General features: G+C 40.9%; 4 protein-coding genes across 4 annotated transcripts in view; 1 reads left to right on the top strand and 3 right to left on the bottom strand.

Annotated features, from left to right (window-relative positions):
• mdkb (midkine b) overlaps positions 1–3,899 on the top strand; it is a 4,298-nt gene extending 399 nt beyond the window's left edge. The window contains exons 2-4 of the mRNA XM_081356617.1: positions 1,962–2,128; positions 2,209–2,376; positions 2,462–3,899. Coding sequence (XP_081212743.1) covers positions 2,026–2,128; positions 2,209–2,376; positions 2,462–2,658 — 468 coding nt within the window. The 5' untranslated portion in view covers positions 1,962–2,025 and the 3' untranslated portion in view covers positions 2,659–3,899. The remainder of the gene's footprint in view (positions 1–1,961; positions 2,129–2,208; positions 2,377–2,461) is intronic.
• A 402-nt stretch (positions 3,900–4,301) lies between these two features.
• chrm4b (cholinergic receptor, muscarinic 4b) lies at positions 4,302–5,905 on the bottom strand (the record flags this gene model as incomplete). The annotated part of the gene is made up of 2 exons (XM_081355369.1): positions 4,302–5,641; positions 5,851–5,905. The coding sequence occupies 2 exons, from the start codon at positions 5,903–5,905 to the stop codon at positions 4,302–4,304; spliced, it is 1,395 nt and encodes a 464-aa protein (XP_081211495.1).
• A 1,212-nt stretch (positions 5,906–7,117) lies between these two features.
• On the bottom strand, positions 7,118–22,449 carry ambra1b (autophagy/beclin-1 regulator 1b). Its single transcript, XM_081356618.1, has 19 exons — positions 22,171–22,449; positions 21,106–21,322; positions 20,282–20,340; positions 20,008–20,191; positions 19,608–19,780; positions 19,225–19,291; positions 17,655–19,117; positions 17,295–17,381; positions 17,020–17,202; positions 16,802–16,882; positions 16,472–16,572; positions 16,213–16,323; positions 15,857–16,045; positions 15,548–15,702; positions 15,207–15,346; positions 12,039–12,137; positions 11,741–11,940; positions 10,913–11,047; positions 7,118–10,372 (listed from the first exon to the last, which is right to left on the bottom strand). Exons 2-19 carry the CDS (start codon positions 21,235–21,237, stop codon positions 9,843–9,845), a joined length of 4,089 nt encoding a protein of 1,362 aa, XP_081212744.1. The 5' UTR covers positions 21,238–21,322; positions 22,171–22,449; the 3' UTR covers positions 7,118–9,842.
• Positions 22,450–22,855: 406 nt separating this feature from the next.
• On the bottom strand, positions 22,856–26,709 carry glcea (glucuronic acid epimerase a). The gene is made up of 4 exons (XM_081355755.1): positions 26,506–26,709; positions 25,480–26,057; positions 24,537–24,773; positions 22,856–24,435 (listed from the first exon to the last, which is right to left on the bottom strand). Exons 2-4 carry the CDS (start codon positions 25,976–25,978, stop codon positions 23,411–23,413), a joined length of 1,761 nt encoding a protein of 586 aa, XP_081211881.1. The 5' UTR covers positions 25,979–26,057; positions 26,506–26,709; the 3' UTR covers positions 22,856–23,410.
• Positions 26,710–26,770: the final 61 nt, after the last annotated feature.

Genomic DNA, 26,770 nt, shown 5'->3' on the forward strand with positions numbered 1-26,770 from the left:
CGTTTCATTTGAAGACCTTTTTAAGATAATAAAATATCCGATTTGTGTTTAATATGAGAATATTTCTTGAGTTTAGAATAAAAGAGTCGATGTTAGGTTTAACTGAACAGCGTCGCCATCGCAGTGTATTTTAATTGATTTAATGGCGGATGTCTCTTTAAATAGTTGCTTTCAAGCTGAAATAGAGTCGTGGAGTTTTTGTTTTCGTGTGCAAAAAAAAAAAAAAGGCTCTTTAATGCTGTCAGGGAAAATGATGCACTGTGAAGAGCCAAAGAGCAGAGGACCAGCTGCCAGCAAACTGCTGACCCACTTCTCCAAACCAGAACCAAACGGGCACACCAGGCCCCGCAATTACATTCGGACGGGACGAAAGGCTCCAGATGCGGTTGAACTTTGTGCTCCTTGAGGAAGTTCTCAAAATGTCCGGTTCTGCATTTATCAAAGGCAGCATCCTACGTCCCCTCTTTCATCAACAGAGCGGGGTTTGTCCTCCAATGCAAATAGGCTTATATTCAAAGGAGTGAGGGGAGGCCCACCCCCTCCTCAAGACACAGCATGGGATCTGTGTTCGGCCTCTTTCAGAGAGGGAAGCAAAACGGGCGAGATCCTGCTTTGTTCGGAGCCAGTGAATCAGGCTCCTCTAAGGCCCAGCTGAAGGTCTTTGAGTGCTTGGCCTCTCTCTCTCCCCTGAGGAGGATGAGGAGGGAGGGGGGGACCCCGACCCCCTGCTGACCGCTGTTTCTCCTCACACAAAAGTTCGACCCCGAGGAGCCCTTCACATGTATGACTGACTGAAGAATGGAGCCGTGCCGCGGGGCTGCGCCTTGAAAGGAGCCTGTTTTAATGGAGGCAGGAAAAGAATGAAAAGGAGAAGTGCTGCGTGCTTTTTTTCCTTCAAGAAAAGAGGAAAATATAGAGAGACTGAGGCTCTTTTACGGGGTCGCACACAGCGAGCTGCTAGGATGGCGTAGGACATTGTGTACACCATGTACACAGTGTCTTTAATTCAGTACAAACGAAAACATTAATATCTGATGTGTATCTGATTTAGTGTGTGTGTGTTTTTTAGAGGAGCTTGGAAATAATACCATTCTTAGTTTTTGCAGTGTGAAAACCACACAAACTAATTAAACCAGCCTAAAAACACCAGAAAGGGTATATTACCACCTTGTAAACAGACGTGGCAAGACTATAGCCACGTTCTTTAGGGTTGTCATTGTTAAATAAAACTAAACTGTTTAAAAAGGTATTTTGTTAATTGAAGTAAAGCTAAAATGTCATGTAAATATTAGATAAAAAAAAAACTTTCTTGAAAAACAGAAATTTTTGTTTTTGTCTGCGTAAACTACAAAAACTTGAATTTGTGAAAACGGTGACGTCATGTGTATTATCATGTGTTCAGTCTAAAGGCGAGTAGTGTTTCTTCACAAACACTGTGTCCAAAATCAAATACTTTCCAACTATATAGTATGCAAAAAACCGTAGGCCAAAGAGTAGTATGACGGAATACATATTATTGGAAAAACAGTAGGCGAAAAGTACTTCCGGTGAGATTCTGAAGTGTGCATTCGATGGACACTTTACTATCCCATGATGCCACGGGAGAGGATTTATGAATGAGAGTGAAGCGACGTAACTGACGCTGGTAGGTCACGTGATAGAAACAACATGGCGGATGTAGTACGTCCAAATCATAGACAGTATGGTCCAAATTCGTACTTCCCACATTCATACTAAATAGAATGTACTTTCTTAACAGTTGCGAAGTAAATTCAAATTCAAAAGTAGTAATCAGTCAGTATGCGATTTCGAACCTAGCGAAAGTTACATTGCCAACTACTGGCCTGGCTGCATGATACAGTGTTTTTAGATATTTTCGCAGATCCGTGTGTATGTGGACTGTTTTGACAACATTGTACGTGAAACTTTTCAAAAAACGCAAAGGGAAAAAATAGTACTAGTATATAAATAATTCTAAAACAATCTATATATATACAAAAAGTTTCAAGGTTTCAACTGAACTTAATGTCTGCTGTATTTCTTCACAGAATGCGGAGTTTATTCTCTATAGCGCTTGTGCTGCTGGTGGTGTTGATGATCACCGTGGAAGCCAGTATGAAGAAAAAAGGTTTTAATCTTTTACAAAATGATGCAATGCACATTCTTTTTGTGTGATAGCATTATTAACTATTTTCTATGTTGTGACAGAAAAGGCCAAAGAGGCCAAAGCAGATGCTGAGTGCAGCGAATGGCAGTATGGGAAATGTGTGCCCAACAGCGGCGACTGCGGCGCTGGCATTCGGGAGGCGACCTGCAACGAGCAGACAAAGAAAACCAAGTGCAAAGTCCCATGCAACTGGAAGAAGGACTTTGGCGGTAAGAAGTTTTACATGTCTGGATGTGAATCGAACATAAATATATTTCGACAGGCCAATCGGTCTAATTTGCTCTTTGTTTTAAGCTGACTGCAAGTACAAGTTTGGTCGTTGGGCCGAATGTGACACCACCACGGGAACCAGAAGCAGGTCGGGGCAATTGAAGAAGGCACTGTTCAACGCTGAATGCCAGACCACCATCAAAGTGTCCAAACCTTGCACCCCAAAGACCCCTAAACCCAAGGGAGGCGAGAAGAAGAAAGGAAAAGGGAAGGAAAACTAACTTGAAGATCACCCCAACTGCCCCATTGCCCACTCAGTGGTACATTCCTATGTGACACTCCCAAATCCTCCAAAAGGTGAATGCTGAGAGGAAAAAAACTGTAGCCCTACCTATCGTTTTTATTTCCACTTTCTTCGTTTTGTAATTAGTAAATGTATGTGTCTATGCTGTTGTAATTTGATCACTGTAGCAAATTTTTAATTGTAATTGACTTTGCATGTAAAAAATAGGCCGCAGCAAATCTGTCCTCTAACAAATTGTCTTTACTAAAGAGAAAAACCCTAATTACACCCCTAAAAGAAAGTATTTGTAAATTACAACAAATCGAATTGAAGACGATTTCTGTACGTTATAATGCTTAAACGAACAGTTCCTGGAAGTAACGGCCTATATAAAGTATCTATGTTCATAAATGTTTATGGTTTTAGATTTGATGGATGTACAATCAAATTTACAACACTAACTGATTACTTCTACAGGTTGTGAATAAATGAAAGTGTATTTTCAATAATATTTTCTGGTGCCTTTTTAAAAAGAACTTTTTCACATTTATTTGTTCAAGACTGACAAACTTAGGAATTCATTTATAATGTCAAATATACAGTCCTACATTTGACATGCAATTTTAATGATGTTATGATTGATGACATGATTTACGCAAATGTGTTTGGTATTTGTTTCATGAATGAGAGAACCAAAGTGTTTTTACTCATTTATTGTGCAAACAGTAACAGTCTTACAAACTTAAAAATGTATTTGCGATATATCATACAGAACTATGGAAGCTTGTTTCCAACACAGAATAAAAAATGTAACTGATTCTGACATTTTCTCGCAATTCTGACTTTTTTTCTCAGAACTGCGTGATATAAACTCAAAATTATGAGTTATAATGTCTTTAGAAATCTTTTTTTTTCCCCCAGAATTGGACTTTTTAACTTGGAATTGCGAGTTTATATTTCAAGATTCAGTGAAAAGTCGTCAGAATTGTGAGTTACAAAGTCAAAATTGCGATTCTGACTATAAATTCGCAATTCTGACTATAACTGAAGATAACTCGCAATTGTGTGAAAAAAAAAAGTCAGAATTGTGAGATAAAAAGTCACAATTTTCTTTTAAATTGCTTTATTCTGTGGCGGAAACAAGCTTCCATACTAAAATGCTATTTCAGCGACATGATAAATATCAAATAACTGAACCAACATGTTTATTTTCACTTTTCACTTTAGTAAACCACTATCAAAACAAGAATCAGGGTCTTCTCTAATTTGTTGCATTGATTTACATATTTACATACAACTATTTACATAAGAATGCACTTACGAACAACTTTACGATAAAAATGCATGCAATATCAGCAACATGCAAAATTAATACTTCAATTTATTTACACTTTTGGCTCTAGTAAACCAACCTTGTGCTCATAAAAATAAGAATGCATCTGCAAACAACTTAAAAATGACTTTACGATACTTCATAAAGTTGTACAGGTAATGTTTGCGATATCAGCATGATAAACACATTTTTCTTCACTTTTGGCTCTGGTAAAACTGCTTCAGAGTCACAACGTTTTAGCGAATCAGGTTCCTCATTGGTTGGTCAGGAATCATTGATGAGACACTGAAGATTTGATTAAGTCCAGCTCATTTTAACGTCAGATTTTTGAACTTGCACATCAACAGTCGCTTAAAGGTTCTTTTGAAGGTGGCGTTACAGAGCGCGTAGCATACCGGATTAACCGTGCTGTTGACATAACACAGAAAGTAGCCCACCATCCAAAGAATTTCAGGGACACACCAGCGGCAGAAGGTACCAATCAGAACCATAACGCTATAGGGTGTCCAGGTGACGATGAAGGCTAGAAGAACGGCAAGAACAGTCTTGGTCACCTTCCTCTCTCTCAGAGCCTTCCGTCTGGCATTCTTGGAGATGGCCTTGGATGTTTGCCGTTGAACCTGAATGGTAGTATGGTTTGGAAAACAGAGAGGTTGCATTGTCCTGCTAGTTTCCGTACACTCGGTCAAGCTTTTCAGTCTCAAGGTTTCTCCATCCAACCCTCGGTCTTCCGGAGAGGCATCATGGTTTGAATCCAAGGAGTAGTCCGTTTTGCTGAACTCTATGGAAGGCATGCTGCAGAGTTGTTTGGTTCTCATGAGGTCTGAATCTGGTTTAAATGAACATGTTTCATCTGGTTTAATGTCATTCACTAGGTCAGGGTTTGTGGTAGATGTGCCTTCACTTGTCTTGGATGGTTTAAGCAAGTTTGCGGATTCAGACTTCAACTTACAAAACCGTCTCTGACTGGCTAGGGATATCCGTGTGTACAGTACCATCATTATTACAACAGGAATGTAGAATGCTGGGATGGTGGTTGCTAGGGTTACAGCAGGGTTAGCAAGTAGCAGGATGTAACATTGTCCCTCCGGGACCTCGCGCCTGTCCCTCCCAGCCTGCCAAAGCAGGATAGCTGGAGCCCAGAGAAGCAGAGACTGCAACCAAGCTGCAGCGATCATCACCCCTGCCCACCTCGCGGTACGTTTGGTTGGGTAACTCAGAGGCCGGGTAACGCAGAAGTACCGGTCAAAGCAGATCAGGAGGAGGTTCATCACAGAGGCGTTACTGACCACGTAATCCACAACCAACCACAAGTCGCACATCTGTGGTCCCAAAGGCCAGTATCCCTTTACGGCGTAAACAATGTAGAGATTCATGGAGAACGCACCGACGATAAGGTCTGAACAAGCAAGACTAAAAAGGAAGTAGTTGTTGATGGTTCGGAGATTGCGGTTGACTTTGATTGAAAGCAGAACCAGGACGTTGCCTAGGACTGTTAGAAGGTTGATGCAGCTTGTGATAAGTATGATGATGACCACCCCTACAGTCCCAAAAGCACGACGTGGTCTTCCCAACAACAAGTACGATTCTTCGGGCAAGGGACTGTGTGTGCCGTTGTTGAGCATGCTGGGGGAACTTGTGGAGGAGCCTGCGGCAAGAAAACGACCAATAATCATAAACCAAGTGGCACAGAGGCATTTAACTTGACATGAGCAAAACAACTTGAAACTGAACACTAGTATATACACTACTCTTCAAATGTTAATGTACAAAAAAATCTAATACATATAAATTAAGATATAAAACAAGAGTAAAAACAAATTCATGACTCTAACATGGTCCCATCAGCAAACTTACCGTTGAAAACGAACCATTCCAAGTTGCTTGACAAAACGTCAGATCCAGCCTCCATGATCTCTTGCTCAGTCTGAATGAGAGAACAACTGGGAGGACTTTTAATTCCTCAAACAGTAACACCCATCCTCACCTTCCGAACACATAACCAGGAAGAAGTTATCCAACCTCTTTGAGCTGTATCAATATTACACTGAATTTACGAGAAGATGGTGATCAAAGTGGAATGATAGTATTACAGCCGAATTCCTCCTAGTTTTGTGCTGCCTCTTTAAAGCATGTAAGCTTGATGCAGTTCCTGTCCCTTAAAGAGGAAGGCAGCAGTTACATAACAGATGGAATCTAATTACCCGACCAGTAATGCAGCTCCACAGCATCACATAATTTTTAATTATAATGTTTTATTACCTTTACTCATTTTCATGTATCACACGTACTACAACAAATTACAGATGTTTCCAAATGTAAAGTTGTAATGATGGGGGTGGGCAGGAGGATGCTGGGATTTGGGCAGAGGCCCGTTCACACCAAGGACGATAACTATAATGAATGATTCTAATAATAGTTTTAAATATAAATGAATAGCAGAGCCCACAACACAACTATAACGATATTGTTGGAATCACTTTAAGAACTGCAGTGCATTTATCGTCCACTAGTGTGGACGCTAATATAGTTATTGTTATAGTTATCGTTCTTGGTGTGAACGGGCCTTAAGTTTCATGTAAACATTGTAAGTAGGAAAAATATAAGAAACTTTAGTTTGTATAAAGACAATTAAGCATATTTTAGACTGATTTTAGACTTATAAATTCTCATTACCATAGGGTCAGGGTGATAAAAAACTATTAAGATTTCCTGTATTGTGACTATTCTGGTGCTTAATTGTCGTGAAAACTGTCAAGATACAAATAAACCTAAAATTAAAAACAACAATAAATATAAAATACAGTATTATAAAAATAAGAAAAAAAAATTGTACAGACCAATTACAGTAAAGAGAATTTGGGGAAAATGTGCTTACTGTAAATGGTACTGTAAAAAAGTTTTTATTGTAATTTCCATTAATTTTGGTGATTCTAATTGCTGTACTAGAGTTCATTTTATTTTATTACATTACATTACAGTAAAAGAAGATGGCACAAATCAAACATTGATATTTTAGAAAGAAATATGGGCGAGGTTCTCAAAAGGTTTCATGAGTTTCACTGTATTGTAATTGATAAATAATAATAATTTATATTAAATAAATGTCAAAAACAACCAAATTAATTTCCATATTCCCATTTTATTAAAACTCTCATAATCGTCATTACCACAGGATCTTTGGTGTCCCACGAAATTCTTTTACAACACCTAATCCTCATTTTCACTAAATAAAGAACCAACTACACATTTATGGTAAGTCATAACAACACATCCCTCTTGTCTGGGCAGAAGAGGAAGTCGAATTCTGGTCTTTTCCACTATCATGACTTAAGCTAAGGTACCGATCCAGCAGTGAAAGCATATACATAACCACACATCCAACAAGAACACAGTTACAGTTTTTAAAATGTCACACTTTCGGTCGCCGTCAGCTATTCTCGTCCGAACACATGAATTGTCCTAAAAGTCTAAAACAAACCCTGCATAAAGCAACTTCATAAAAATAAGGTGTGCATATGGTCAAAAATGAGATGTGTCCTTAAATGATGGTACAAGATATTTAGCATGTTCTCAAATGGATTTTAAAGTAAAAAGGTCCTTCTTTCTTATCATAGACGCATTTTTTAAAATCAGGATTGCATTTGTCATTCACACAAAGAGTAAAATAAATAATCAAAATGACAGCCAACACAACCAGACTTTTACCAATTTGTCTACCAATTACTAAAACACTGAACATTCAAAAGGCTTAAGAAGGAGCTATTCCGGTATTGTCGGCTTTTGCGGTTCAGTAAGGAGACGACTCCCCAAGGCACTGAACTCATTGAAAAACACCAAAGGGTATGTGGTTTCTGAGAGGTTCCTCAGCTGCCATTACTTGCTATGAGATCACAATCCAACATCCACAAACTTTCAAAAAACAAACCATTCCTAATGGGGACAGTTTTCTTTTTATACAAAAAAAGCAAATTCAAGCCAAGCAGCTAAAATAACAAAATCTTTTACACAAATAATAATTTTATAAATGCTTGTTAACGAAAGGCCTGTGCATATGCAAATGCATTGACAACTCATCGCTAGAGTGGACCAATCGTACATGAGAATCTAAACAAGCGCAACAGAACTCACAAGGCAAGTATTTCATTTAAAAAAAAAAACAACAACCCAAAATATGGATTTAAGTTTTTTCTTCTTGATTTATCATCTCTACATTTACAATGCTACATTTATTTATAATAAAACTCTGTAGGTTCAGTGGCGGACACTCACAGACATACACATCCACACGTACACGCATACAAACAGTGTCCGTCCCTCAGTGACTCTCAGCAGTGTGCGCGCATTTAGGGCCGTCACTGTCCTAAGTGTCCAATGTCCAAAAAATGCTCTTTTATGGGTTATTCAAGTGTTTATTGTACATAATCCAGATCTAAAACAGAGATACGTCTGGTTTATCGTCTGTAACATTATTCTCGGTGCAGTTCGGAAGGAGAAAATGGTGCTTAAGTGCAATTACTTGCCATTTGTCTCTTACGCATCATAAGAGGCTTGTTGCATTTGGTAGAGTGGAATAAAACCCTCAGGCAATCGATTGATTCCAGGTGAATTACTGGAGAATTGACAATCAGCAGCTCAATTGCGCAAATTGTTAAAAATTTAGTGCGAGAATTGTAACATCTTACATTTCGGTTCTGAGTTTTAAGGTATTTCTGAGATATCACATCAGTAGGATTCGTACAAACGCATCAGGGATTTAAATCGCAAGAATCGCGACTGCGAACTGACCCATACACGTAAGTTAGCGGTCACATGTATAAAAGCCTGATAAAAACTGCTCAGCGTACCAAAATTTCACTTAATGCGCATGTGCGCTCGACAGCCTACATGCTAATTCGCTTTAGCCCCGCCTCCTCGTTTATAAGCTCTGGAACTGGACACACATGCAGATATGAGAGATCTGAACCAGCGTGAGGGTTCTTGAACTGATTTTTCCATCCATTGGACAATTACAGACAACATGCTTTCAAAAGTGTATTTTTCAAACGACAGATAAATAAATTCAAATTAAAACCATCATAAAATTCGACATCTGGAAGTTTAGTGGGACACGTTCACGCGCATAAGTCTTTCCAGTCTGAGAACTTCAAAGTAGATGTTGTTCTAGACACTGATCAACCGGATGACTGGAAATCACATTATCGAACACAAAAAAAAACAAAAAAAAAAACAATCACGTCAAGCATAATCTCAGAATTTGAACACAAAAACCGTTAGAGGATGTTGAGAGAGTTAGTGTTAAGCTGTGAAGAGTCTTTACTGCTTTACAGTTCCTCAAACTGAAATGTCCTGAAGACAACAGACCCCAATGGATCCAAAGGAATCGTAAGGACACGCCCCCAGACACAACTGGCACTTTGATTGGCTGATGATTTTTCTTGGAGCTTGAAAGGGTGGTTAACTACAACCGTGAAATTCCGTACTGTAGTACGGGAAGGATTCAAGTATGATACCCTTTCTCGCATGGAATGATGTAATGTCAGACTCAACCTTGAAAGGAAGAAAAATTAAAACTTAAGTGCAACACGCAAGTGCAATAATGATGCTTCCCCAAAGCGAGAATCTACTGTTTTGACAGAAAGGGTGAGGTTGACGCCTCCCAGTTAAGGAGACGGCATGAAAAACTTGGCACTCATTCATTCCCAAATAAGGCCAGAGTGAGAGGAGTCAGAACTGAGGCGGGAAGTTCAGTGGCTCCGCCCCAAACATTGTGTCCTGTCATTGTAACACAGGCTCCACCACGAAATGCAGACCAGTTTTGAGATGTTCGTCTCGTCTCAGATGCAAGACTATCTGCCATATAGGTCGTCAGGATAATCTCGGCTCCGGCTTTCACTGTAGCTGTTATGGTCATTGTTATTGTTGTTGCTACGGTTAGACATATTCAAACCGCTCGGGGATGGGTGGTGTTGCACGACATCGGCTTGATGATCGGCAAACAAGTCTGGCTCAACCATAGGAGACACCCTCGCGACCTCAGAGCGAGTTGTAAACTGTGGCGGAAGCGGGGCGCCGCTGGACCCTGATGGCCCAGGAAGTTCTAGAGAGTCTACCAAGGGTTCAGTGCGAAAAAGAGATGGGATAGTGAGTCCAGCAGGCGTTTCCGGGGTTGGGTTTCCCACCTGAGTCGTCCTGACCGAGGTCTGCGAGCCACGGTGAATCCGATGGCTGACCACGATGTTGTTTCCGAAGCCACCCATCGAGGCCATAGTAGTGCTGCGTTCCCGCTGGACCACGGCCGTCATTCCCCCTTCAGCCATTAGGCGGCGGATCCGAGACAGCGCGTCTTCTCCCGAACCCGGCTCGGCTGCTGAGTCCGCTAAGATAAACCAGACAGAACAGTGAGACGCTCTTATCAGATAACGACAAAGCAAACAAAACGAGACTGGATTCATTTCAGAACATGGAAAATTAGTGGGCAGACATAACACGTAAGATCGGCGAAGAAAGCAGGAGCAAACAGAATTAAGATGAGTAATTTATTTATGTTAATTATGTTTTATCTCAAAAGCACCCACACACACACACACACACACACACACACACATATCTTGGTCTTGGTTGACCAAAGTAAAAAAAAAAAAAACCAGCCCAGCAACAATTAGGTCTTAGCGAGTTATCTATTATCTCTCCATGTGTGCGCACTGGGGCCCATTAAACCGAGAAAACGAGGGTGCAAATTAAATTAGACCAGCTAACAGCAGGTAATAAAGCACTTGAAACAGTAATAACAGTGTAAAGCCCTCAGTAGGACACAACACAGATCTCAGAGAGGTCAGTTCAATCAATTTCACTCCATTACCTGTGTCAGACGACAGAGGAAGAGACGGGATGAGAAAGAGTGAGACGAAGCAGTTACCGTGATATGTGGGGGGCAAGTTTGTCCGGTTCAGCGACCCCTCTGAGACCGATGCCTGAATCGGTGTGTGTAACAGTGTGTGTGTCGTCTCTGGGTGTGTGTGTCTCTCAGTGCTGGTGCTGGCCACCTGAACCGCTGCAAGAGTAACACATTTGGCAGCTCTGAGTGGACATAATCAATATTACTTAACTTGGTTACAAAAATGAACTGGAGCGTTATAGATATCCGTTACAATCGCTATGGCCTTGAGCAAGACACTTCAGTGCAGGTCTGTCATTAGAGGCATTACGGCTGGGTCGATATATATATATATATATATTGAATATTCAAAATGATTAGCTGGAAATATAAAATTAAGAAATAACATTAAAACATTGATTATGTGACTATTAAGTTTAATAAAATGTTAATAAGTTAAAGCCACTTTAATGAAACTGATTCATGTACTTAAAATAAAAATATATAGAAGATCTAGAATTTAAGATCACATTTAATACTGTGAATAAAAGTATTACAAATAAAAGTTTTAGGATTTAAAAAAAAATAAAACAAAGAAAAGTTATGACAAAACAAAAACTAAAAAATAAATAAACTAGAAAATCGTGTCTCTGAGATTGTTTTAAAAATCTGTAACAATTTTTATTTTTTTTCACTAGTGGTCTTTTAGATTCCACTGAATATGTAGCTATATATTGCGGTTTAGTTTTTATGTATGTACATAAATAACATTTTATATCACTATCCCATAATTTTTACTGTATATTCGTTTCTGTTTTAAGAAAATAAATGGTGGATTTAGTGCAAATTACATTTATGCAAATGTCTTACTGTGTCTGGATGTGTATGCGTTCTGGAAGGTACTGGCTGGAGGATGTTCTCTCTCCGTCTGGGTCTCGGCATTCTGCAGTCGCACCACTGGTGTCTGCGTCCCCTGTGAGGTCACAGAAGGCGTGGCCTGACGCGGCTGCAGGCCAATAGCGTTCATAAGGCCCATGTCACGGTCAAATCGCCAGCCGGACCTGCTCGTCCTGTAAGAAATATACACAAATGAGCCTTTTTAGGATCATGAATAACACTGGACTATGATATAACAAGCTATGACATTTGAATTCAGATAGTTTCTGACCCTGGGCGCTCCACTCCACGGGTTCGGCTGCTGCTGTTGACAGTAAACAAAGAATCCGAGGTCAGATCCGACGGACTGTCTGCATCACTGCGGAAATCACTGAAAACAAAACAGATATTTTTGACTTCATTATCTTGTTTACACATCTAAGTAACAGTAATGTAGCCTCAGACGTCACACCACAGACTGATGGCTGAACGAAGTTTTACATGCCGGTCTGTTATTGTACGGACATCGACTTTACATTTTCACGCCCCTATTGTCTCAGCCTCAGACGTCACTCCTACAGACCATCTGATGCATAAGGCACTCAAATGGGAAACGTTTAGGGAGTTTACAAAGTCGTAATCTGATTGTTTGAATTCTACAGGATTTCCGGGAGACGTGCGTGTCACGTTTTTGACCAGTCCGCCTGTAAACAAAGCCGTCGTGACGCCAAACCCCCTCATGGAAGAAGAAAGCCAACGTGTTTACAACTGTGACAATGAGAGCACAAAACGAACTGTGATTGGTTGCTTAACATGTCGGTCAGACGTCCTCTTGGGCGGTCCTTAGACAAAAGTCATGATGGAGTCCAGAGCTCCTGCCATCATTCTGAAGGTCTGGCTACATAAGACTAACGGCCCTAAACATGACGGTGAGCAAAACAAACTGTGATTGGTTGCTTTACATGTTAGTCAGATGGCCTCTGGGTGGTCCTTGGCCAATGAAAGCAGCTATGGATTCCAGACCTTCTGCAATCAGTCTGAAGGTCTGGTTACACAAGACTACCCCTAAGGGATTCATTTTGTGATGATGACTGGCTGATTGTACATTATACCACTTATTACACAACTAACCACAAAATATTTAAATAAATAAATGGACATTAAATATCATATTTTATCATGTGAAGAGTAGGAAACTGCAGTGATACAAGACACATGATACTATGTAGGGTATTGGTTGTTGATTGTAGAACGGCCAATCAGAAACAAGTACTCCTGCAGATCTTGCATTATGCTTTTAAAACCAGTAATATACACAAGATTTGACCAAATTACAAAATTGAACAACCGAATGGCAAAGAAGCAATGGAATTATTGTGACATACTCCATCTGTCCGCGTGGGCTGTGATCTGATTATAAACCCATCAGTTTGGGGGAGAATTCCTTGAAAGCGATGAGCTGCAAAAGTCATGGGGCACAGGGGTAATGTGGCCTGTAACCTTGTTAAAAAACAATAATTGCTTTTTTCCATTTGAACACCCGAGTTTCCTGCCACTAATGAAGAAGGTAATCTAATGAAAGGCGGCTTCAGGTAACACTGATTTATTAAAAGTCCTCAAATAGTCCACATCTGAAAACTGAGACTGATCTGGGATCAGGAACTTGACTATGTAATTGTTAAAGATGAAGATGACTTATAACGAATCAACTCTCTGGGCATTTGGCATTTTTAATCAATATTGACATGGGCTCTGGAACACGTTTATGGAAATTACTGGTTGTAAAAATGCAGCTTTATAGCGCTGTTAAACTGTGTTTCGTTTTATATGCAATTTCCATGGCTCCTGTTCTTCACAGTGGCACTTGTTTTGCTTTTCTTTGATGGATGGTGTGGCGTACTGGTTAAAGACGTGGGGTGGAAGCCAAAAAGTTAAGTAGAAGCAATTCACAAACTATCACTATCATTTGCTCTTGCAAAACCTAGCATTTGCCTACAGAGGAAGTATTTTAAGTAGGGCTGTTGATTTAACATGTTCATTTAATTAATTAGTAATGGAAAAAATTGTGTGTTCAAATAATTTACACATTTAATGCACACACACCCCACCCCAGATGTACAAAGGTCATCTTACATTTCATAAAAAAATTGCCCCTGAATGACTTTTCATATTTATATGATCTAGTTAAGCAATATCATATGAGCAGCGACTGCGCTGTCTCTGTCCAGAATAACATAAGTGCAAATGTGATATTAATTTTCTACAACTAAGTTAATATTTTGTTATATTGTAGACTAAATATTGTGTGTTTTTGCTCAGTTTTGCCAATGAAAATATTACCTATAAAGCCACAGCAGAACTGTTGTGCTTCTCTGCATTTTCAAGGAATCGGGGTGAACCAATGATTCAATGGCTCATTTAATAAAGAGAGCCATTTAATTCCTGTATGAGTCAGCCGTTTGAGCTAATCGAATATGAATGAATGAATGACTCAATGATTCAATGACTTACTCATTAAGATGTTTACCGCCACCTACTGGCAGTTTTAGTTTATTATTTAGAGTATAATTTCAGTTTCTTTTTTAAATCATATTTCCATTTGAATAAAATAACAAGACCCATTTAAAATCCATTAATCTCATGTCATTATTTATGCAATTGTAATTGCACTGTTAATATATTCATGCCACCTCTGAGCTGCAATAACCGGTCTGTAAATATATCTAAATATCAATTCAGATGCAGCTTGTGTAAAAAAAAAAATCATGGCTATTGTAGCCTAAAAGTTAGCGTTAAAAATTATATGTTGAATCAAACTTTTTGAATCAAACTTTTTGACATGTCTACTTGATGCTTTTCTCATTAAACACAATAATGACCTTATCTTTTGGGGGTGGTTTCTCAGCTAAAATTGATGTGCAATTAGATTAATTCATCAGCACATCATATAATTAATTAGATTTAAATTTTTTATCGCTTGGTAGTTTTTTGGCCAAAATCTAAAGCAGCAATATATCGTCCATGCAGGAGACAATACCATAATGCATATATATATATATATATATATATATATATATATATATATATATATATATTTTTTTTTTTTTTTTTTACACTACATACAAATATAAAAATGTCAAGCATTTCCATTACCCAATATTTGTGCGATGTATTTTTAAACTTATTCACACCATTAGCTTAACAATATGCTAACTCAAACTTGTAGACAGTAAACAGCAAGGCATCTCAAAAGGTTTTGGAGTTATTGTTGCCATAGGCATACCATTTTGTCTCTTGAATAGGTATACTATAATGGATAAAAACACTTGGTAAATGAATAAAGTGTATATAACTGTTTTACGATTTGATAAGGACATTCGAATTTGCTAAGGACTAAAGATATGCATGTGGAGCAGATGGTCTACTGGGTGATGGTTGTTTTAGCTGGGTGTTTACTTACACTGGCCTGCAGATGACCAGATCGCCCTTATTGGTTCCGTAGGCCAATCCCATGCCTGGCTCCGGAAGCCACCGGGCTGAGTTAATACTGACGTGTCTCCGTTGGTCTGGAGCCATGGGGTACACCACATTAAACATCATCTGCATGATGCCAAGAGAAAACGGACCATAAAAAAAAAAAAACGAAAAGCAGAAAAACAGTGTTAGTCACAGTACTGAATCAATCTTTACGGCTTTGTTGGGTCTATGAATAAAAAAAAAACCTCACCATAAATACCAGTTTAAACCTAATAATAGAGTTTTGCATTGATTGAAAAATAAGGGGCATTTTCAGGCTCTTACTCTAATGGAGGTCTCTCCTCCGTGTGGCTGCTGCAGACGGAACACTTGCGCCACCATGTGGTCAGTGGTGGGATGGAGCAGGATCCGTCTGGAGGCCAGTCCTACCATCACGTAGCAGCCCATGGGTGAAAGACTCACTGAGATTGCATTTGGACCTGAAATGCAAGTTTAAAAACAAAACTCAGAGGAATTTCTGCTATAAAAAAGTCACTATTTTAAAACTAAGCCAGAATTGTCACAGTGTTACTGCCAAAACCAAAAGTTATTGCTTAATTTGAATTGTTTGGTGAACTGTTCCTAAACACCAACCGAATCTCTTGGTGTACAGCATTTCTCCAAGATTATGGGGAGCAAGGGAGTAGACGGCCAGGATGCCCTCATCTGCAAAACCCCGCTGGCTGCTGGGAATGAACACGGCCAGTAGCTGCCCGTCGGCTGAAATATCACAGCTGGCATCGTTGTAGATCTTACAGTGAGGAACCAACACATTCACAGAGGCTACGATGAAAAAAAAAAAAAAGAGACAAATATGATGAAATAAGATAAACAAACATATTGTAGCTTCTGAAGAAGTTAAAAGTAAAACTTTCAAGCTACCTATTCAGATAATGTCAAGCAAAAACTGATGTATTAGCTCAAAACCAGTAGAACTTGGAAGAACGCACCATTGCTGATCTCCGGAAGGTCAAACTTGGTGAAATCCCACCACTGCAGCCTATAAGTGGTGTTGGCAATGTTACTGGCCACAGCTGACTGGCCGTCACCTATAGATGCTCCTGCAACAGAGCATTACGGGTAGATAATATTTAATTCTCTTTAGTTTGTTCAAAATCACTATTCGTATAGAGAGTTTCTGACCTTATGGGCTAAAAATGATTCAGAATGCTTCATAAATGAAACAGAATAAGAAACTTCCAGCTGTACCTGCTAATACTCTGTTGATGGAGGAGTGAGTGGCCAGGCCTGACTGACCCCTTTCATGGAAGAGTCCAGCATAAGGCAAGTACTCCGGTAACAGGAACCTCCTTCAAACAAAAATACATATAAAGAAAGGTTTACATTAATCAAATATATTAACATAAATGTATCAACTTGGTAAAATCCCATTACATTTTTCACTGTATTTTTGATCAAATAAATGCAGCATTGGTGAGCATAAGAGACTTCTTGTAAAAAAAAAAAACACTTTCCAACCACAAACATTTGAAAGGCAGTGTATGACAGGCAATGCCAAACGTCACATATGACACTGACCTTGGAACAAAGCGCCCGAGTGAGGGGGCCGACATTCGAGCATTGCGGGGCATTCTGTGTCTTGTTCTGTCTCCAGGCTCCCTGTGACAGCAGGAGAAAAGAAACATTAAACACTTTCCTTTTTAATACAACAGTAAAATGGATTCACATAACAGTAATTGTCATATATATATGTTTTTAACCGTGAGTGCAAATGCAATGTGTATTATCAGACTCACTCGATGTCCTCATAGTCTCCATCACTGGCTTCCGGTGGCGTGGAGGATGGGTTGTTGGACTGGCTTTCAGCTTGAGAGTTTGAGAGCGTCCGTAGGCGATTCTGCAGTGAACGCTGGCGTATGCTTTCTCTCCGAGACAGATACTGGATCATCCTTTGAGCATAGTAAGCAGCTGGAGACAGCCTGAGGAGATGTGGAAGAGGGAAAGCGGGGGTCAAACTCTGAAGTTTGTACATACGGGCTATACAGGAGTGTAACTGTTTCCAAACGGGTACCTGGCAGGATCTGGGTATATAGGATGATCTCTGGAGCCAGACATGTCATAACGAGAAAATGGAAACAGTGACGATTCCAACAACCTCCTAATGCAAAAGATGAGAAATATATAAGTAACAGAAAAGACACTGTAAAGGTGAGGCCACATTTACTGTTGTTTTACAGGCGAAACCCAGTCATTTCAAAATGAAATCGCACAAACTGGAATTCTGCGTAAGGGCAAAAGAAACAGGTACAAGTTGGCCATGCAAGTTCCCCATGTTGACCAGCAGAAAGATCTTTTATGCCTGCAAAAATTTCGCTAACGTGACCGCACCTTAATAACCAAATTTGGATGTGTACATCTTTTTCTTCCTCACCTCCTGAGTGAGTCCTCGTCCGGATTATCAACAGGCACCTCTGGGTTTAAGGCGTCTTGCGCTGCCTCAGAAGAAGCGCTGGCCGTTGGTTGCCGGTACACGCTTTCCCACTGCCCTGTCTCCTGATTGTACACCAGACCCATGGGCTGCTGCTCCTGTAGCCCAGAGGAGGAATCGCTCAACTCCATAGGCCTCATCTCAGGGGCTCGGGCTTCCACTCGTGCACCCTGACCCGGGTCCTCAAACGGAGGCACTGAAAGCGGCCAGGACGGTCCGTCTTGAGAAGAAGAGGAAGAAGAGGTCTGACCAGAACGTTCCCATCTCTGGGTGTCATGGTTGAAGGTGAGGAGGTTGTGGCACGAACGGCAGCGATTGGGGTGGTTTTGCGAGGGGCCTGCGACCGTGTCTCCATTTCCAGTGTGGGAAGAGACGTTATGCGAAGGCCCGGGTCGATCTGTGTCCATGCTAGTGTTGAGCAGCTCCTGCATGGGTCCTGGTCCACCTGCCACCTCTCGGCTGCCTCCAGGTCGCTCCAACTCCTGCATGCGCTCATATTCCATGAAGTAACGGCTCAGGTTGCACTGCAGGACGTTGCGTATGGAGGCGGGGTTGTTGCGTTGGGTGTTGTCGTAGAAAGGGTGATGGCCGCTACTTGTGCCATCGTTGGCTCGTCCCCGGTTGGGATCCATGCCGGGCAGCACTAGGCCCCGCCCTTCCGTAGCAGAGGTGTATATGGGTGATGAAGAGGAACCATCGGGGAACCTGCGCAGGGAGAGGAGATCCATTGAAGAGGAGCTCGTCCTAGGAGGGGGCAGCACACCCCTTCCGACACTGCTTTCTACCCCAATCGCACCTAACCCATGTTCATGTCCCGTGCTCAGCAGACTACCAGACCAATCAGCCCCAGGGAGACGCCCGGGGGCCTCGAGAGGCCCGGGCACCTGTGACCCCAAGGGATCAATAGTCCTAAGAGGCAAGAGACCCCGATGTGTAGAGTTCCCCGCAGTCCCGCTGAACACACTGCTAAAAGCAGAAGGTCGATCCGAGGAGGTGCGGTTCTGGCTGGGGGCGGGCGAGAAAGCGGAGGGGCCCGACTGAGTCTGCGGTTGAGGTGAATCTGAAGGCTGGAGGCCTGTCGGATTCTGCGTGAATAGGTTCCGCGTGGCGGCGCAGCGATTGCACAGGCAGCCCAGACCCAAATGCTGAGTGCAGCCCTGTGAGGCCGAGCGATCACTCGGTTCCGTCCGCACCGGGTACTGGAACCGAGGCATGGGAGGCTCACGGGGCTCCGGGGCGGGACGGGACTGATCGCCGGCCTGTGCCCCAGAAGAGCGAGAGGACAAGATGTGCAGGAAATTGTGCAGGATGGGCGTGCGGCGTACAGGTGGGGAGCGTAAAAGAGACCGTTGGCGGAACAAAGCCATCTCCATACTGTCCATGGGAACTTCAGAGTCATCTTCATTCTACACAAACATAGTAAAACACTTATGAAGTTACATTTATCACTTTCTGAAAAGGGACGTGGACAAAGAACATTACAAGTATTTCGACAGGAAGAGTCGTTTCTAACCTGCTGGTTGGATGGGTTCACAATAGCAGTCAGGAGATTGTGACCTAGAGGATCAAATCTCACCAACCTGAGCAAAAAAATAAAATAATTAACAATTTTGAAAAAAAAAAAACATTAATTCATAAAGTCAACATCAATTGGCATTCACAACCCATTTCACTTGTGCAATGTGAAGTTTTAAACTGAATCAGAATAGTAAAGGAGAAAAAAAATGCAAGTCAGGACTTGTTATTACACATTAATGATTATGAAAATAAACATTATTTTCTTTAACATGCTTTGATGAATCACGCACAATAAGACAGGAACATGGAAAGGAAAGGAAATATGGTCAATTCTTGTTCATGTTGACCATTAAGACATAAAGAGGATTGCTTTCCCACCGGACACGTTCTGTCTCGCTGGCGGTTTTGACCACAGCAAAAGGTTCTGGTCGGCTCCAGTCCCAGAAGTGAAGTTCGTTGTTAGTGGCGATGAGGAGGAGCTGAGCTGTGGGGTGGAACGCTAGAGAAGCGATGGCAACATTACTCTCGGTGAACCAGCTCTCACTACCACCCTGGGAATGGGGAAAAACATCCACAATTTCAATTCAATTCAATTTCTAAGCTAGGTATACGAGTAGATGACTTGCAAATGGATCAGACCAGAATAACTGCTTTGAGCTGCTACTGAACGGTATGAAAATCAAACACAAATGAACACACAAGATAAGAATGTTTGCTAAAGGGGAAGGTCCACACATCTTAGGAACAACTAAACCATTAAACAAAGACTGATGCTCACATGCAGGTCCCAAATGCGGACTTCTCCATCAAGGCACCCAGAGGCAACCAGGCCAGGGATAGTGGGGTGAAAGGTCACACACCAAGGTGTGCGTCGATGGCCCACTAAAGAGTGCAGGCACTTTCCTGTTTTCACATCTGTGATGTAGATGTTGTGGTTGACATGGGTTGAGGCCACAAGATTCCTATAAACATATGGAAACAGCATCAGAAAATAATGTTTTTTCCATTACTAGTGTACAACACTAGTGTTTTTTTGTTGAGAATGTTGTTACCTATCTGGACTGAAGGCCAGCAGGAAGGTTGATCGTGGATTATCCGGCAACTCTACTTTCTGTAGAAATAATTGAGACATTTAAATTACACACATTATCCTCAGTGAACTTTCAGGGCCAAACAAAGACTATTAAAATTATAAAATAATATAATTTATAATATATTATTATATTAGAATAATAACAATTAAGTAATATTAAGTTTGTAATTGTATCAATATTGTTTATAATAATATTAAATTAATCGAACAATTAAAATGCTAAATCTGCTAAAAATATAGCAGACTCTTGACATAGCAAACTCTTGTTCTGACAATTTTTTCAATGTTCTGTGAGTAATATAATTCTCAGTGGATGTTATTTTTATTTATTTTTCGTTATACAAGAAAAACACATAAAATGACCACGATAGGCATTATTTCTACAGTAAAACAGGAACATGCATATTACTATGATTACAAAATTGTTAACAGATATGGATGCCATCAATCCTGATTTTCCAAATGTTTTGTATACTCATGCAACTACACACAATATAACACTGGAACCTAAGGATCTATAATGCTTGGTTTGCAATTTCATTCCATTCATTACTCTCATTGAATACAAAAAAATTATTATGATAGAAGCAAATTTGACCATTTCAGCTGAATAACCAGAAGAAAGCCTGTATTGGGGACTGGAAGGGAGGCTTTTCTCAATATTCTCTGCTGCAAAAATTTAGTTGGTATTCTGATTCTAAAATCTTGAACTGGTCTATATAGAAACGTCTGCTGAGTGTAGTGCAGAAAGAACCATTAGAGACATTAAGGTTGATATCCTACCTGGCTCTGCCATTTCATCCAGCGCGTTCGGTCTTCCACCAGCTGCTGCAGGAGCCGCTGGGTGCCCAGCATGCGAGCTCCTCGCTCTCGACCCGACAGGATCAGCACGGAGTTCCTGTTATGCAATGCCATTTTTCCTCTCTAGTGCTCCACGGCCCGGGCGGCCTTCCTCGCACACGGGCCGGACACTAACTCAGCAGCACGCCGGCCATGAAGACTGGTGGACGGACACAAAGCTTAAATCAACACACAGCAATCTATGGGGCTGTAACATTTATAATAATCACCGTAGAGCTTTTGACAGATCATTGACTGTTGAAATAAAAGTGACCACCAAGAGCTAGATCTGTGTTTATTCCCTGTATTTAAAACCAGATTTCAACACACAGAGACATTGAACATAAATTACAGCTTATCTCCAGACAGATTTCTGAACAGAACTGACTGATCCAGCAACATAACCCTTAATTTCAAAGTTTTAACAGTATATGCAAAAACAATCCCTCCTGACTACAGCTGTTTAGCAGATCTGTTATGGCTCCAATGGGCCCAACAATCAAATCCATCAAGCATCACTCTACCATCTTTTACATGACATATTGGCAGGAGGAAAACCTTATGGGCGTTTAGCCATGATGTTCCACCAAAACTTTACCTTTTACATGATCATATCATATATGCATGTTGTGGGGACATTTAAAGCCCTATCAGATGTGCTGAACCATGTAAACAAACAAGCCATTTAAATCCACACCATGCCAGTGAAATCTTCATTTACATTTGATCAACAGCAAACCAGAGACAACTAAATATGCACATAAACAGTATCAATAAAATAATTAAATGTGTTTTCTTGTCGTGTGACTAACAATAACTCACTGCCGTGCCCGCCCAAATATGGAAACTGAACAGAAGCTACAGTGTTAGCCACCGTTTATTCGCTATAAACGTTCATTTATTCAAACATATTTTAGTTATAAAAGTACCACATATATACACATAACCACAAATACACTCTAGATGTTTTGAAATACAGATTAAACCGTGAATCGATATTTTACATACCTGTTCTGTTGTGTTTGTCAGTGAAATGTCATCGAAGGCGCTGTTAGCCTCTTAGCCTGTTAGCCGAGCTGGATCGTTATTAACTAACCTGGAATGACAACCGACCGATCCGAAGCGGCGAGCAGATTGCATTCATGTCATTTAGGAGTATCTCAATCAAACCGTTCGGATTATCGTGACACTGAGAGGATGTATTGGGGTAGCTATAGAAGAAATGATGCTAGCTAACTGGTTTGTGGGTAGCTCGGCGTAGGCAGGCATACTAATCGAGAGAAGACCGCATTGAGCTACTTTAGGTCAGTTAATCAATTGCAGAGTGGATTGCACCTCCATGACAGTTGAATTCGGATTATGATATTGTAACTTATTATGGTCATTGGTTTTAATTTATTTAATATATATTTATTTACATGTATTTATATCATAGAAAGAAGTGTATTATATGGTTCTAAAACATTTAAGTGACGTTACATAAAGGAACAAAGTTTGTAAAGTCCTTACAAAATAGTACCGTGGCATTACTATACAGTGATTGTGTCAGATCATAATACCATGGCACTTTGTTACAGTAAGTAATGATTACCATATTGAGGTTTTACATGGGACTCCAAGGTACTTCAAAGAATACTGTGGTGTTGCTATATGTGTCTCTTTTTTGGTACCAATGATTTCTCACAGAAACATTTAGTTTTAAAATAGCACATTTATTTAAGCTTTAAATAATTACATACTAAAAAACAATTCAAAGTGTGCAACTGTATCAAATCTTGACGACCTATGATAGGATTGTGCTTTAAAATACAAAGATCATATAATTCTAAAACATTTCTAATGCAAAGCACTCCATTTACTATTTTGCAAAAATAATGACTTTTTTTTACAGCATAACCTATTCATAGATGCATTAATACACAATCCTTAGTGTGACAACTCACATTTACTAATTGTATGCATTAAGATAAAGTCATTATTTAAGAGCAAATCTTCTGTGCTTCCTTCAGAGGTGTGTAAATACCTGTGCATTGCTTCTTGCATTCAAATATACCATATTTTGGAAATAAATATTTTAGGTGACGGCACATTCTCGAAAGTCCATACAACAACTCAAGCTCTTCAGCATGACACTTTAAAGCAATCAAGTCGGATACAATATGCACCCTTTTCTGTGAAAAGTAAAAACGCTTGTTCTCAGTTTATCTTTATAATTTAATCTTTATATAAAACTGCCCACTGAGCATGTCTAGTTGTGCTTGGCCCGGCCTCCTTTCAGGTAAGTCTTCCAGCGTTTCACATATTCTCTGAAAATGGGGGCGCTGTCGATTGATGCGAGCAGTTGTAACTGGTTGATGTGAGTGGTGTGGTAGTCCCAGCGTGCTAAATTAGGGGCAACACCAAGGGTAAAGTGTCTCAGGTCATAAACAGTTCCAGAGCCTGTGTCGAACAACGGCAACATAGACTTGAGTGACTCCAGTCCTTGACTGAAGAGTACGCCCGCTTCTCGGCCAAGCTTGTTGCCTGCCGTCTCCGCCACATCGTACAGCCCAATCAGAGAGTAGATAAAGCCGTTAAGAACAAATGAACTGGGCGTTGTGGGGTATTCCTCATACCAGTCGTACTTGTTCATGAATGTAGCCTTGACGCCATGTTGTTCTGAAGTCCTCTTGAAGGGGGATGTTGCTCGGATTGCGGCGCCGAGGTATGCAGGGTTATGCGTTGCCAGGTACGCCCTCACTAACGTTGACATGGCTTGGCCTTGGGCCATGGCGGAGTACCATCCGGGCTCTAAGCTCTTGAAGCCCTCTCCGAGCTTACGGGTCACCTTGATCGGCCACCCTCCGTGCTCATCCTGGTTATAAAGAAGCCAATCACTGGCAGCAAAGAAGGCAGCCATGTGTGCGGTGGAAGACACAGTGATATTGCTGATGAATCCAGACCCTCTAAGAGCCAGCTGGACCACACGGCGAGGCATGATTTTGGTCGCTTTCACCACTTTAGTGTTGGACAAACCAACACCTTTACGCAAATCCGTTACTAGGTCACGACTGACGGAGCTCCAGGTGGCTCTGGGCCCGATGCCGTAGGTGACCTCTCTGGCTTTAAAGGAAAGAAGGAGTGGGCTAGTTATGTAATGGATAATGTAAGGAGGTCCCTTTTCTGTGGTCTCCAGAACAACAGAGACACTACCGTTGGAGATAAACTTCACATCAAAGGTCAGGACGAAATCTTTTGCGTTGTCCAAGACCAAAGTCACACCATCCGAGTTCTCTATGGAAATACCACAAAGTAATCATCCATCTATGATAATTAACAGCAAAATAGTCCATACTACAACTTCAAACGTACAAAAATTCATAAGGAGTTCATACCCGCTGTGACAAAATGGTGCGCAAACCCAGAGCGACCTTGATCCTGGAGCTTGGAGAGCGTGCAACCCTTGGGGACGACCCACGGACTTAAGCCCTCTTTTTCCTCTAACATGCCATATGTCTTTACGTCAGGTGGCTTCTCTGTGAGGTTCTTGCTGTAGTGGCTCAGCCCATACTGGGCTATTTGGATGGGGTAGAAGTACCCCTGAGGACCCCACTGGGTAGACATTGGTACACCTGTGAACATAAAAACACAAAAGGTTGATTCCAGAAATAGGATAACTGAGTATAAAAACCATTTATGCAAGGAGTAGCCAATCCTGCTCAAGGAGAGCTACCTTCCTGCAGACTTCAGCTCCAACTAATTTTTAAGTAACCTTAAATGACTTGATCAGCTTTAAGGTGTGTTAGTTTAGGATTGGAGCCAGGAGGGTTTCTACTCTATCAAATGTGTTCCCAAATTTGTATATGTTTTTTTTTCATATACTGTTATGGATATAGTCTATAAATTGTCTTTATCCCCAATAGAATCATTCACAAGGAGTATGTGCAATAAAGATCTGCTTTATTGCTGACAAACTATAAAGCATTTTCAAGTTTTGGTTCCTAAAATGGATTGTAGGTAAATATTCACCTCATCCATCATTTCATAAAGTATCCTGTTACTATTTTGATGAGAGAGACCAGTGTAAACGATTCAGTGCAACTGTCTGAATAAATCAAACTGAATCTCAAACAATTTCAGACCTTTTTGCAAAGCCGATTAAAAGTGATTCATTAGCGAATCTGGAATTGTCCTATATTTTAACATCATTTAATATTATACTGGGGCACAGCAGTATATAAGTAAAAAAGGGTCTATAGAAACCCCTAGTTGGAACTGAACTTTGCAGGACGACAGCTCTCAGCAAGCAGGGTTGGCTACCTGATTTAAGGAAACTACCTTCCACACCGCTGATGCATTTCACCCGATCCCGCACCTCCACGTTGTAGCCTTCAAAAGACATGAAGACACCATCTGGGTGGTAAGGCTCCCTCTGGGCGTACACCCGGGAGTAACTGTGGGAGAACTCAAACCGCTCCGTCCCATCATACTGCACCAGACGTCCGTAGACGTCAAAGTACCGTTCCACCCAGCTGAAGGGCAGATACACCTCGCCCCCTTCCCTACGGCCTTTTATGATCACATCTTCATTGATGAGGCAGTCGATCTGCTCATAAGTGACTTCTCTGGATCCAGGTGGGGCCTCGGGGGCCTGCCCGTTGTCCTCCTCCTCCTCCTCCTTTTCTGGGGTGGGCGCAAACTCCAGCTGAGGTCTGATCTGTGTGGTCAGTTCTTTGTCGCTGGAGCACTTGTTCCACAGCAATATAGTGATGAGGGCAAATACAGCACAGATGACTATCAGAGTCTTGTGATTGATTCGAGCCACCAGACAGCGCATTGTCACATCACAGCCATGCGGTGTTAGTGGAACTGACACCAGAACATATCAGGAAACCTTTATGATTCAGGTGCAGCATCTGCAGACAAAGGTAAAGATGGTGAATATGGGTCCACCATTTTGTCATATTCTAGGAATAACCACACACACACACACACACACACACACACACACACACACACACACACAAAAAATGACAATGCCAAATCTTACTATCACAAATCACTGGTATAATGAATTTTATGGTGAAGCCTGTCAGTCATATTACCAGTACATTTAAATATAACATTAAACGTTAATGTACAGTTACATAGGCTATCTGGATTCAACTTGCATGGTCAAATTATGAATGAGAAATCATTCCCGTTACTGAGCACTAATCCTTCAGCAGATACACAGACAGGCGAATGATTATAAAATCTAATCGCATCACTCTAAATTGAAACTGCGAGGGCTCGTGATTTTGAATGCGAATGAAGGCGGTGAACAACATGCAGAGCTGTAAAACGGAATGAAACCATACTTACGATCACCTGAAAACAGCACGACGTCTGCGCGAGGGTCTATGAACGCATAACATAGTCAAACAAAGAAAAAATAATGCTGAAAGATTCCTCTCGCCTCAAATCTGCAACATAGTAGATGCTATCCCTGTTCTGATGCAGCACTGGCCAATGAGAGGCGAGTGACCTCCGTGGCAACCAATCACCAATCTAATGTCAGATAGGTGTGACATAAGGTGAATATTGTGATATATTTATTTTCTTAAATTATTTATTAATTTCACGAGTA

This window comes from Scardinius erythrophthalmus (genome assembly GCF_964197995.2).
Source record: "Scardinius erythrophthalmus genome assembly, chromosome: 24".
Classification (NCBI taxonomy): Eukaryota; Metazoa; Chordata; class Actinopteri; order Cypriniformes; family Leuciscidae; genus Scardinius; species Scardinius erythrophthalmus.